The 14,419-nt window shown below is 44.3% G+C and overlaps 1 protein-coding gene across 3 annotated transcripts in view; it reads left to right on the top strand.

Annotated features, from left to right (window-relative positions):
- The window catches only part of Prkcb (protein kinase C beta), a 393,262-nt gene that overhangs the window by 317,491 nt on the left and 61,352 nt on the right, over window positions 1-14,419 (top strand). For all 3 annotated transcript variants that reach the window (XM_004670196.2, XM_004670195.3, XM_045131080.1), the window contains one exon: window positions 11,520-11,693. In XM_004670196.2, the coding sequence (XP_004670253.1) occupies window positions 11,520-11,693 (174 nt within the window). The remainder of the gene's footprint in view (window positions 1-11,519; window positions 11,694-14,419) is intronic.

The following is a 14,419-nucleotide window of genomic DNA, read 5'->3' as shown; positions in this document are numbered from 1 at the left end:
TCCAGCCCTGGTGCAGGCTTTTCTAAATTAGGTTAATTGAAGTTGAAGGACCCTCACTATTGGTGGCATGATTCCATGGGCTAAATAAACAGGAGAAAGTCAGCTGAGCAGCAGCAGCAGTCACTGCTGTCTTCTTCCTCACCATAGACAGAACAGAGCCATATGCCTCACCTCACAACCCTTGCCTTCCCCACCGTAACTGGTAAGCCCCAATTAGCTCTTCATTCCTTCTTTCTTCATGTCAGGTATTTGGTCAGAGCAACCAGAAAGGAACTAATAAACTTGAAGATTGTAATCATCCAATACCCATGTAGATATTTTGGATGTACAAGAATTCTCAGGGTGTAGAAGTTCTTTTACCCAGTGCTGAATTATGGACCAACTTCATCAAATACCACTGTGGGGATTGAGCATATATTTGGGGCACTGGCAACTTATCTGGGTGTTTTCTGCATTCTGCTCAGTGGTCTGAAGAGGTAGCACTATGATCATCTCCATTTACAGATGAAATAACAGAGAAAGTCTCAGAGACCTGAGAAATTTGCATTGATGCAGCAGGGTGGGAGGGCCAGATTCAAACTCAGGAAACCCCACACCGCACCCGCTCTACCCCCTCCTGCCACAGAGAGGCCCCTGGCTCTGTGAACAGTGTTCTTACTTCAGCAGCAAAGCTGTCTGTGCTCACAGGGCAGATCCGATTATGGAGGAACAGGCTTGCACTGTGCACCTAATTGTTGAAATGAATGACAGACCCAGAAGGGTTTCATTTCATTGTCTTTGGGTAAAAGGCATCAATTACCAGCTTGTTTTCCCAGGAACCATCTACAAAACATTCAAATTAAATCTGCTTTTATTTTAACCATCCAGCCTTGTCAAGCATAACATGACTCAAAGAAATTTGACTGAGCCAGACATGTCACCAAAGTTTATTGTATTTATTAAGCATTTCTGTTCCTGTTGTGTTTTGTTTTGGAGAGCACTGGAAATTTTCCTTAACAAATTTTAAGTGTACCATAATAGCATTTTGAACTGTAGTTGCCATAGCATACATTAAGTCTCTAGTACTTATTCATCTTGTAATGGAAAGTTTAAACATTTCTGCCTGGCCGCCCCCACCGCTCCTCCCCAGGGCTTGACAGTGTCCATCTACCACTCTGTTCCTCTAAGCATAACTATTTGAGCTTCTACATATAAGTGAGATCCTGCACTATATGTCCTTCTGCGGCTGGCTTATTTCCCTTAGCATAAGGTCTTCCAAGTTCACCAATGCTTATTTTTAGATCTGAATAACCCTTCAATAACAGTTATTGATACATGTAATTCTATCAATGCCAAATCATTAGAATTGATACTGCCTAGTGTGTTGAGGTAATACTGCTCTTACATTTCTTATTACAGCTCGATTAAGCATTTCTTATTAGGTCAAATCAAACATATTCATTTAGAACTCAAGGTTAGTGTTCAAATTTTCTCATTCTCTGCTTCCTTTCCAGCACTCCCCATGAGTCATCCCTTCATAGTGGCATTTGCTTAAGAGTAGCAAGTGCAGGGGGACCAAAGGTGACCTGGCTAAAGGTACCTCCATTCTAAACTTCAGTTCACACTTTTTATAGCTTTCTTTGCTAGGGAGCAAAAATTTAGCTTGATTAAATCTAAGGTGTGACATGGTAGCCTTTTAAAAATGAAACTAAACACACCTGCCACCCACCTTCAATATGAGAATAAGCTTATCATATAGAGGCTGGCTTTTATTATTGATCTTTATCTTCATTTTACTTATTTTTTTGAGACAGGGTGCCAATATGAAGTCTCATCTTGAACTCAAAGCAATCCTCCTGTTTCAGCTTCCCCAGTGCTGGGATAACAGGTATATACCAGCAATCTGGCTAACATATTTTTTAATATTGAAGATTTTGTGTAATAAACCATGAAGCTGAACGTGGTGGTACATGTCTTTAATCCCAGCACTTGGGAGGCTGAGATAGGAGGATTGCTGTAAGCTCAAGGCTAGCCTGAAAATACATAGTAAATTCCAGGTCAGCCTGGGCTCGAGCAAGACCCTACCTCAAAAAACCACACACACACACACACACACACATCATGAAATAGGGCTGACAAGACGGATTTGTGCTTGCCTCAAGTACCCGAGTTCGGGTCTCTGGCACCCACATAAAAGCTGGGAGTGGCAGCATGCTCCACTAATCCAAGTACTGGAGAGACAAAGACAGGGGGGTTCCTAGGGCTTGCTCACCGGCTAGTCGAGCCACATCAGTGAGACCCTCGTAACAAATAAGGTAGAAAGCAATTGGGGAAGACACCCCACACCAACCTTTGGACTCTACATGCACACACAAACACAAGTATGTGCACTCACACACATGCATGAACACATGCAGGCACACCACACGCACACATGCACTGACTGGAGAGATGGCTTAATGGTTAAAGTGCTTTCCTGCAATGCCTAAGGACCCAGATTTGATTCCCCAGAACCCATGTAAGCTAGATGCATAAGGTGGCCCACATGTCTGGAGTTAATTTGCAGCGGCTAGAAGCTCTGGCACACCGATTCTTTCTCTCTCTCCAATAAATAAATAAATATATTTTAAAAATGAAATTGCCGAGTTATGTCATGTGAATTGCTCCATGTGTTGGATATTTCTGCTCTTCCTTTGATTGAGCCAGCTTGAAAATTGTGTGTAAGGAATGATTCAATTCCACCTACATGCACAGTGTTAACTCCCAATGTAATTGTTTCCCCCATTATACTGCTTTGTAATTTTTTCCTGAAGCATGTCCTCAATAAGCAAAGTCTATTTGGTTCATTTCTCCAAAATAAGGTATTAGAAGCTCCAAATCATGTCTGGGTTGATAACTTCCTACTTGCTGGTAGAAGCAAATGCAATGATGTTCTCAAGCCATACAACTTTATGTGACACTAGTGTGGGCATGATAACATATGCACTTTGAACATGACTATGTGTGAGCATGAAGGCTTAGAAAAGCCAATCCAAAGCTTGAACCATAGGAATATGCTTTGGGGAATCAGAGATAAGACCTTCAAGGTAACTTAGGACATGTTAAAACACGTTCATATTTACTGAGAATCAAAAGGTGGGAGGATAGTGGAAGAATTCATGAAGAGCCCTGGTGAACACAGAGCTCTTACTATTCGTGTGATATTCTTGCAAAATCCTGAACCACTGAATCAGTTAACATCATGGTCCTGTGAGCCCACAGGCTCTTTCTTGTTTGTATCCTATCCCCACATACAGCGTGCTGAAAGAGCGCCTGGCTGTAACCGCTTTCTCTCTACTTCAGGTCTCTGCTTATTAAGGGTGAGGTTGCTGAAGGCATCTTCATCCTTGGCACAATCTGATGGATGACTTTGGCAAGGCAAACAGGAAGTGTTTGGGTGAGCCCGCACACCAGGGGGATAGAGTCTCTTTCTCCCCCTTGGCATTTTAGAAGTTGCTAGATGCTCTACAGATTCAATAGGAATCCTATCTGGACTGAGCATGCACATCCCCTAGGAAGATTCTCATAGTCTGTTTTCGAGCACTCATACCCAGCCCCACCTCTAATGACCTGGCCTTTCATTCTGGGCAACAGCCTGACCTCCTAGAACATAGATTATTTTTCTTGAATTTTCAAGGTAGGGTCTTGTTCTAGCCCAGGCTGATCTGGAATTCAATATGTAGTCTCAGGGTGGCCTTGAACTCACAGCAATCCTACCTCTGCCTCCCAAGTACCGGGATTAAAAGCATGCACTAGTTTTGAGGAAACAGTCACCTGTATTCTCAGTGCACATTCTGCTTTCATGTTGTCATATACAGAAACTGTGGGATGGAATTGGAATCGCCTTCTCACTTTCTTATTCTCCACAAATATGTCTGTTTTAATAATCGTGACTTGCTTGGTACCAAGCACTGGTGCTTTACCAGTGTTCCGCCACTTGGGCTCAGCACAGTACATTGCCCGGGAGATGCATCAGCATACCACTTTCTCAGATAAGGAAACTGAGACTCTATAAGATTTTGCTAACTTCCCCAAAAATACAGCAAGGAGCACATAAGAGTCAGGATTGGAACACATGATTCCGGAGTCTGAAATTGTAGCTGCTATGATTCTACAATTACTAGGTAGAAGCTTTCAGATTATTAGACGCTGTTGGTACCATAATTTCATTCTTACATTGGAGAGATTAAGTTGCCTATCATGCTGTTATGGTGAAGATATTGAAGTCAACCTTCATGCTGCCCCCAAATTCCACTCAAAATCTGCACCTGAGTGGCTGAGTGAGTGACCTTGAGAGAGCAATGGGACAGTCTTTGGCCCATATTCCAGATCCTGATCATTATAACACATCCTAATGGCTTCTAGCCAAGTCCTGGCACAGGAAGGACCAAATATCCAGAAGATTCTGATTTAATTGGTCTGGAGTTTGGCTCAAGCATCCAATTCTAAGAGCTCCACAGGGAATTCTAATGTGCAGTGTGGAGAAACAAACACTCGTTGCAAGTGGACAAGAGAGCCAAACCCAGGCAGAGCATGGGGGAAGTGAAGGAGAAGACGATACTGCCTTAGTGCTGGTCTAAAGGACTCTCTGCATGTTTTCAGTGGAGCCAGGTGGAAACCAAGTAGGCGATGGCCCTAGAGAGCAATGGGGTCCTCAGATGATGCTCCTGACCTGCTGTACCCAGCCTTGGCCATAAGCTTATACCCCAGTATTCTGGGCATGGGAGAGACATAGGGCCTCATGAGTCCTATATGATCCCAACACCATAGCATATGAGGTGCTCATCCTTCCTGCTCTCGTGCTGATGTCTGCTCAGAGACCTTATGTTTGCCTTTGCTCAGGTTAGTGATGGGGAGTCCTATGAGCCCTGATATTGTCTTCTCTGTTCTGGATGTAACATCTGAAGTTACCATATTAGAGTCTTTTCTTATTTCTGCTTGTTTGACAAGCTTGGTGGTTCTGACAGAAGTAGATGTGTAGATCTCTCTTCTCTCTCTTCCTCTTCTTCTGACCCTGTTGCAGGGATGTTGCTGATAACACTGTCCACTAAAGTGCTTCACATGCAAAGACCTGTGTAGGGCATTGCCTTCAGACATGCTGTAGGATGAGCTGTGTTCTGCTTGGACCAAACACTTTCCTTATTGAGATACGCATGTTTGTGTGTTTTGTGCATCTCTGGATGTGTCTGCTTCTAGGCGGGAGGGGGAAAAGGAGAATAAGAAAGACAAAAAAGGAGAGGGAAGAAAGAAGAAAAGGGAGAGATAAAATAGGAAAGAAGCCATGCATGGTGGCGCACGCCTTTAATCCTAGCACTTGGAAGGCAGAGGTAGGAGGATTGCCGTGAGTTTGAGGCCATCCTGAGACTCCATGATGAATTCCAGGTCAGCCTGGGCTAGAGTGAGACCCTACCTTGAAAACAAACAAACAAACAAACAGAAAAAAAAAAACACAAGAAAAGTGGAAAGAAAGATCACACACACAAGCAGAGGTTTTTTTGTTTTTTTACTGTATGATATGTAATTGTTCTTAACAATCTATGTTGAGGTATAATTTATGTACCATAAAATTTACTTGTTTCTGTTATATAATCTTGAATGCTACCTTTGGTAGCTAGATCTAGGGAGTTATAGCTACTTTTCTGAACTCAGATCTTTCCATTCATTCAGTGAACAGACATTGATTGACTGTTGACTATGTGCTAGATATTGGAGATATAACAGTGGAAAAGCCAGACAAAAATAACTTACTTCACAAAATTTACATTTTAGCAAGAGAAAAACACAAAGTACATAGATATTCACATAGTACTAGGAGGTAGAAAGAGCTGTGAAGAAAGATTGGTATATATGATAAGTGTGCATGCTCAGAGAAGGTGGGCAGTCAGGGTCATGTTGAGTCCCCTTGACCTTCACTCACTTGGTCCAGTGCATCTGAAGGAAGTGTCCCTGAGGGGATAGAGCTTTGCCCTAAATGCCACAGGAAAATGGAGGAAGGTTTCTGGCAGGTGGAATTACATGAGCTGATGCATCCCTAGCATCATCTGGGTTTGTAGAGCTCTGAACATACGTGGAACTTGGGAGCAAGAAGAGTTGAAGCAGAGCCAGCTCGAAACAATCACTGGTGGCCAGCCCAAGGAGTTTCAGTTTGGGGCCAACTAAATTTGTGAGTGCATTTTAAAAAATTAGCTTTGTTATTTGTGTGTGTGAGGACTGAGCCTTGGGCCTTATGCATGTCAGGCAAGTTCTCCACCCCTGAGCTATATTCCCAGCCATAGTGGATGTGTTGAATGAGGGGTGTAAGGGAGAAGAACTGAGGGTAATAATAGGGCTTTGGGCAGATGTCTGTGGAATCTGGTGGAAGTGTGTTTTCCCTGTTCAGGGTTCACAGGGAAAATCTACCAACAGCTACAAACTGGCAAGGAGTAGTCCTTTGTTAAGGATAATCAGCAGTCCCCTGGGACTTTCTCTGGAAAGGTGATATTGAGAATAACCTCTATAGTCAGTAGAGTTATGTTTCCTTTGCCCCAGAAATTCAAGTCCCTCATCACTGGTTGCTGTGAAGGTGACCTTCCTTGGACATAAGGTCTGCAGATGTGACCAAGTTGAGGAGAAGTCATACTGGATCAAAGTATGTCCCAGTTGAGTGACTAGTGTCCTTGTTAGAGAGATTTGGACAGTCACAGAACACACAGGGAAGAGCAACACTTGAAGACAGAGGCAGACATCAGAGTGATGTGCTGTAAGGTGAGGTGGACCAAGGATTACTGCAGCCACCAGAAGCTGGGAGAGAGGCATGGGACAGGTTCTCTCTCAGTCTTCATCAGGACCTGAGGCTGCCAACACTTTGACATTGGACTTCCATTCTCAGAACTCTGAGGGGATACATTTCTGTGTTTGAAGCCACCTGGGTTTTGGTTCTTCATTAGGTCCGCCCATGAAAACTAACACACCTTCCAGGTGTTAAGTACTCCATTTGCCAAACACAGGGCTGAGCTAGGTGTGTGCCCCGTGTGCTTTATCCCACAAAGTTCCCTCCATATCACCCAAAGCTGAGTACTGTTGCCTATCCCCACTGACAGATGAGGAAAGTGAGACTCAGAAAATCTAAGTGGATGTGCCTGAGGAGGCACAGCTCATGCATGCCAGGCCTTGGGTGCCAGGTATCCTAATTCTCAAATCATGCAGATGCTTCAGAGCACTGCCTACTCTGTGGAGAGGGGCCAGGATGCTAGACACGCTTTGTCATTGGAATTTGCCAGTCAAGAAGTTCATCAGCACAAACTTTCTAGCCAGCAATCCCTGGGATACTTGCCTCTATTTCATTTGCTGTCACTGGCATTCTGTTATTTATCACATCTCTCCCAGAAGATTCTTCAGCAACAGATGCGGCTTGGAATTTGATAAGAACATCACTTCCACACATCCTTTCAATCTGTTTGGAATCCTCACCCTGGAGATGCAGGGACAGCTGAGCAAATGGCCCACGCCCCCTGTGCTGGCATTCAAGTTTCTGGAAGCTCCAGCAGCCGCCTGATGCAATTAATAAAAGATTAATTGCACTTAGAGGAACACCTGAGAAAGTGGTCACTGCAATTGTGGGTGCTATGACTATTACTCTAAAGTTTAAATTTTTTTCTTTCTCATGTAAGCATCATGTGCCTATAATGTGCTAGGCAGTGACTAGACTTTTAAAAGCAAGTAACAATTTTGGTGGTTGGGAAAATATGGAAAATGTATCCAAATGGTTGGAAAGCCTACACACAGTGACATAGTGACACAGCAGTCCTGGTAGCTGGTGTGGTCTAAGGACATTGTCAGGGTTACACAAAGGGGAACGTGAGGTTTGCTAGGCATTGTAGAGAATGAATGAACACTGCAATGAAAGGGAATAGAAGGTTCAGTGGACAAGAGGACAGCCATGCCAGTAAATTGTTCAGCTTTCAGGAGTCTCTGAGGACAGTAAGCATCCAAATAGTCTGGTCTGATCTGTAGTATGTATGTGCGTGTGTGTATGTGTGTGTGTGTGTGTGTGTGTGTGTGTGTTTAAATATACAAGCTACATGAACACATATGAGGAGACCAGACCATAGGAGGATGTCTGGTGACCTCCTCTATCACTGTGCCCCTTGTTTCCCTGAAAGAGATTTTCCCACTGAACCAGGAGCTCACCACTGTTTTCAGCTACACTGGCTGGCCAGGGAGACGCAGCAGTCTCTTGCTTTTACTACACCCCTCTGAGCACTGGGGTCACAGGCATGCACAACATGCCCGGCTTTTTACATGGGTGCTGGGGTCCTCATGTTTACTCAGCAGGTTCTCTTACCTGCTGAGCCATCTATCCAGCCCCCTTGTCTGCATTTCTAGAGCAATCATGAACTCAAGTTAATCCCTTGGAGCCTGCTTGTTTACCTATAAAATGGGCACAACTGAACCAAATGTAGGAGGCTCACCCTGAGAGCCTAAGAGCAGGAGAAACTCCTAGGTCCTGTCATAACTGAACTTTCACTCATGGTCTCCATGGTCTCTTCTCTGCGGGGCATTGGCAAGAACAAGCATTCAGGATTTTGGCATGGTGACTTGCCTGGTAACAAGAGGTCAGGGGGGCGTCCACAGTGGAGGACGTTGTAGCATGGAGCTCCTCCCACTGCACTCCAGAGTCCTCTCACCTAAAGGTTCTCCCATCTCTAGACCCCCTGCTCACTTGCATCCTAGCCAGGTCACCTTCTCGCCTCTTCCCTGTACTTCTTCCAGCCCAGCTTCCTCTGCACTCAAAGAAGATATCCTATCTCTACTGACTCTACCTCTTAGGTCATTGGCGGCTTCTTTGGCCATTGTTCTTGTCTTGATGAGGACTGAGAAAGGCAGTTGGGCACCAGGCAGAGAACAGAGTGAGGTGGGAAACACTGAGGACATACTTCCTAACCCTGTAAGCTGGTGGCTATATTTTGAAGGCTAAGTCAATGCCCAGCAAGTAGTATCCACTCAGTGGGAAGCTCTGGGGGAAAACAAAGGGTGAGGAATCCTCATGCCCACATATGAGTGTATTACGTAAGTCTTCTTCCTAAACACCCTGCATATCCCCTTGTCTGCATTACCTATGGCCACCACGTGACCTTGGGAGAGATGTTCGAGCAGGAAACAGGGTGACCTTGGCCTGGAAGCTCCAATGTATGGATGAAGGAGCTAGAAGCTTCCATGACTGAGTACAGGTGATGTTTTACCATTAGAACAGGAGCTGAGTAGGTGTGCTGATGTGCCTGCTACCAGCCTTTCAGCTCCTACTGTGTGTTGCTCTCTCTTCTGTCTGGCTTGAGGTTTTGTTGTGTCCTCTGGGCTTCCACCCGAGTCAGGTGTGAGCACTTTACTTCTTTAGTGGCCTCCCTCCCCCCAACTTATTGAGGATTTTTCTGGAGTTCTAAAGAAACAAGTATTATTTTTAAATACTTTTATTTATTTATTTGAAAGAAAGAGAGTATGGGTGCACCAGGGCTCTTGTTGCTACAAATGAACTCTAGACACATGTGCTACTTTGTGCATCTGACATTATGTGGATACTGGGGAATGAAACCTGGGCTGGCAGGCTTTTCAAGCAAGTGACTTTAACCTCTGAGCCATCTCCCCAGACTTCAAAGGAACATTTAAAGGCAGGGACGTTGCCTATATAGATCTGAGTTCAAATCCTGCCTATGCCTTTTAACTACATTGTGGTGTTGTAGGCTACTTACCCACCTATGCTTCTGTTTCCTATAAAATGAGATTCACAATGGGTACCTACTTCCTAGAATCTTACACAGATGAGAAATAACAAGTTGAAACCAATTACTGATTGGTACATTGATAAGTGCTCAAAAATATGATGGTGATTAATGTTACCTTCAAAATGTTTCTTTCTCCAGACACATTCCAAAAGCCACCAGGCCAGGTTAGGTCTCTATAATGTGCTTCCAATATAGCCTCCTTGAGAATAGTACATGCTGGCTATTGTTCCCTCTGGCATAGTCAGAACCAAGGAAAATGATGAACCCATCAAAATAGCAATGTGTCCCTGAGCCACACTGATTAACTGACCCTGATTATGACCCTAGCACATAGGAGGACCACCAAAGACAGCAGGAAAGGCTGTAAAAGCACCACACTAATCATATTTATCATTAATTGTCCCAAGTCTCTCTTCCTGTCTGAGCTCATGGTGAATAATGTGGTGGTTTGATTCAGGTGTCCCTTGATAAACTCTTGTTTTCCAAATGCTAGATCTTAAGGTGGTGGCAATTTTGGAATTGGAGCCTCCTGGAGGTGATGTATTGTTGGATGTGGGATTATGGGTGGTATAACCAGCTTCCCCTTGCCAGAGTTCAGCACACTCTCCTGCTGTTGTTGTCCACCTGATGTTGGCCAGGAGGTGCTATCCACCATAACACATCATGCCACATTTTCCTTTGCTACCATGGAGCTTCCCCTCGAGCCTGTAACCCAAAATAAATTCTTTCCTTTACATAAGCTGCTTTTGATCAGTTGTTTGTCTCAGCAACAAGAAGGCAACTGTTATACTGAACATACCCACTTGTTTCATATTGTACCCCCAGTGTTAATCAGGCCCTTACAGAACAAGACATCTTTTGGTGAATTAAGGAACAAGTGTCCAAAACTCTCTTTTACCAAGTGCATTAATTACTTTTTCTATTGCTGTGACAAAATACATGACAGGAAGTGACTTAAGGGAGGAAGAATTTATTTCAGTTTACAGTTCATAGTGGGGAAGACATGGCAGCAGCAGGAGCCTGAGGTGGCTGGTCACACTGTGTCAGGGTCAGGAAGCAGAGTGTCACATTGTGTCTGTGGTCAGGGTCAGGAAGCAGAGTGTCACACTGTGTCAGGGTCAGGAAGCAGAGTGTCACATTGTGTCTGTGGTCAGGGTCAGGAAGCAGAGTGTCACACTGTGTCAGGGTCAGGAAGCAGAGTGTCACATTGTGTCTGTGGTCAGGGTCAGGAAGCAGAGTGTCACACTGTGTTTGCAGTCAGGAATCAGAGTGTTGAATGCTGATGCTCAGCTCACTTTTTCCTTTTTGTTCAGTCTGTGACCTGGTCCATGGGATGGTGCCTTTCTCACAGTTAGAATAGGTCTTCCAATTGTAATTCACCTAATCTAGAAACTCCCTCATATACCTGTCCACAGATATGTCTCCTAAGTGATTCTAGATCTACAACTTGACCATAGAGATTAACTGTCATACCAAGTGTTCCCTCATTCCATAAGTATTTAACTGAACATCTGCCACATCAGTCTGGACATTAATATTGATATATATTCCAAAGGATTTAGTACTTATTAATCTCTTACCCCTCCATAGTGCGAGGTTGTGGGAAAGTGTTATATGTCCCTTCTAATCAGATAAATAGCATGTCTTGGCAAAGCTGGGAGCAGGTATCAATGGGCACAAGATGCCCACAGTTATCCGCAGGGTCCCTTTGAACTGTACTAATGCATTTGATGTCTTTCCTAGGTCATGCTGTCAGAGCGGAAGGGCACAGATGAGCTCTATGCTGTGAAGATTCTGAAGAAGGATGTGGTGATCCAAGATGATGACGTGGAGTGCACGATGGTGGAGAAGCGCGTGCTGGCCCTGCCCGGGAAGCCACCATTCTTGACGCAGCTCCACTCCTGCTTCCAGACCATGGTAACTTGTTCAGTGGCCTGGAAAGTCATCACTATAGCTTCCCTAGTCTTTGGCCAACACTGTGTTAGTAGCAGCCATCCCCAGATACTAGGACACTGGTAGTATCTGGGTCCTGTGCATTCTGGAAATTGAATGGTGTGGGGCCAGGGAAGTTGGCTGACCATTCCTGAGTTGCCTCTGAGTGCACTCCCAGCTCTAGCAGTCGGTTGTAGATCCAGTGGAGCCAGGTCTTTCACTATCAGTAAGAGGTGACAGCATGCAGTGAGATTAGACTGTGCCTCTAGATGGCTACAGTAAGCCTTCCTGAATTTTTGAATGAACACACATACATATCTCTCCAGGTGTCCTGAGGCCTTTGAATGGGGGCCCTTTGAAGATGAGTCTGCCTGAAATCATAGCCCTGAGAGGGCAACTGAGGCTGGGGCCATAGGGTTCTAGGCAGGAGCTCCTGAGCTCAGAACCATGGCTTCCAGGATGAGAAGGGAGCATTCACATACCATCTGCTGTTGCCTGTGATCTTAACTCTGTAAAAACAAGAATGTGTCTTAGATCTTGACTCTATCTCAGTTCCTGTTAGACCTTGGCCTCCATCACCCAGGAAGAAGAGGCTAGAGTACCAGCACAGAGAGGCACAGAGCTTATTCTTACTGCTGTGACTACTGCAAGCCAATGGCTGCTTAGAGACTTAAAGATGGGTTAAGAGATTCTTTGAGGTTCTTTTTGACTCTCTCCAGTTTTTAACCTATATGCTGATTTTAGAACCCACAATCTATGTGAGATGGGATGGATGCTATTGTATTTTGCATGTAATTGGATGCATTTGTTGTTTTTAATCTAGTAAGCCCACCATACCTTCCCATCATTTATCGGCTGGAAATTCTGGGGTGTTTTCTCTTAAGGTTTTCAGCCTGGGGTTTGCTGGCTATAATCTGGCAGCACTCCAGAATGCCTCTCTGTCCACTGTATTTCCTGCAAATTGGCATCTGGGTCTAGAGTCTTGGTCAGGCTCAGCTTTGATCCTTTTGATAAGACTGTAGGTGACTGTAGGTGGTGAGCATGTTTGCTTATCCAAAGCCTCATAAAGCCTGGTGATCCCTCTCAGTGGCACTGGTCACACTAGACTGTTAGTACATAGATCCATGAATTCACTGGGGATTGTAAGATAGTAATGTCTGAACTCTTTCATTCCTTTTTTAATTTATTAGGTAGATTTTATCATGAGGCTTCCTTTTATGTATCCCTTGGGACCAGATACATACAAAAAAGACATAATAAAAGCTTCATTTCTTCTCTGTATTTAACAGTCTTCCAGATAATAAATTGGGTCACTATTGTGCTATGAGGGGGACTAAAATTTGCCTTTAAAGTAAACTTTTGATCAAAAAGGAAGTCAGTGTAAAGAAAGACAGTAAGTAAATGATAATATAAAGCATCTATGGACTTGGCAAGGATAAGCTAAGGAGGGGGTACAAAATCTCTAACCTTACCTCGGAGAATTAAGACCTGTTCATATGTTAATAGAGACAGACTTAAACTTCTAGGATCTCCCACTCCCCCATCTCTTTTCCATGGGTGGCCCCAAAATGGAGCCAATAGACTCATAGTAAACTCAGAGCAGTTTTCTATTTCACCTGGGTATGTTGAAATTGGGAGAAATGAGTCACTCATGATGAATAGTCACCAAAGAATGCCATCTTCACTGGCAATTAACCGCTTTGAAAGTGATAACATGAGTGGATTTTAGGTTATTTTTTAATGGTGAGCTGCCACCCCCTCTTTCATTTCACTCTGCCTTTTGTTCCTACAGCTGAGGGGCTGTGTTTATACCTTCTTGTTGCTGGTTCAAAACACTTGACCAGAAGCAGCTTATATGAGGAAAGCATTGGTTTATTTATACTTACAGCTTTGAGGGGAAATCTCATCATGGTGGGGAAAACATGACAAGTACAGAAAGAACAAACAGCAAGGTGTCACATCTTGTCACATCATCTGGGAGGAAGTAGAAGTCCACCAATTGGTCTGGATCTGAGCTATATTACTCCAAAGCTCATCCCCAGCAACATACTTCCTCCAAAAAGGCCCCCTTCTCCCAAAGGCCCCACAACATTCCCAAATTGCAATCAACTGGGGACCAAGTGTTCAAAATACATGGAGGCCATGGTGGACATTTTATTCAAACTCCTGCACAGGGCAGTTTTGTAGATCTGTAGGTCCCCCATAAGGAGCTGTCACATACCAGAAAGGAGGGAGTAAGAGCCAAGAGAGTCCATGGAGTAGTTTCCCACAGGGAGATAAAGGCTCTATATTGGACACCCAGGCCACCTCCCTATTGAACAACATCATGTGGAGTGGCCACCAGATGGCTTCTGTAACGGTGACATTACACACAAAACCAACAAGCACAGGGGACAGGAACCAGCATTACCATATGCGTTTCAGTGTGTCAAGTCCCTGAGCCATCTCCCAGCGCTCATCTCACTATACTTTTCTAGGCAGACAGCTGACATTCAGAGAAGTTGGCCTGTGCACTGTCACACAACTTGTCAGTCATGGAGCTGGGGTTTCTTCTCGAGAAGCTAGTGCTTGCTGGCCTCACCATGTCTTAACTCTACATTGCTACTTCTGGTTTGGAAATATTTTCTCTTCATGGTTTCATCCAGTGTTCATAACTTTCTGAGTGTGGATGTCTCTATTTCTGCTCAAAGGAAACTGATTCCTTGAAAAAT

The sequence above is a fragment of the Jaculus jaculus genome, chromosome 12 (assembly GCF_020740685.1).
Source record: "Jaculus jaculus isolate mJacJac1 chromosome 12, mJacJac1.mat.Y.cur, whole genome shotgun sequence".
In the NCBI taxonomy this organism is placed as follows: Eukaryota; Metazoa; Chordata; class Mammalia; order Rodentia; family Dipodidae; genus Jaculus; species Jaculus jaculus.
The sequence above is the reverse complement of the archived record's forward strand: the minus strand, read 5'-3'. Positions and strand labels throughout refer to the sequence as shown.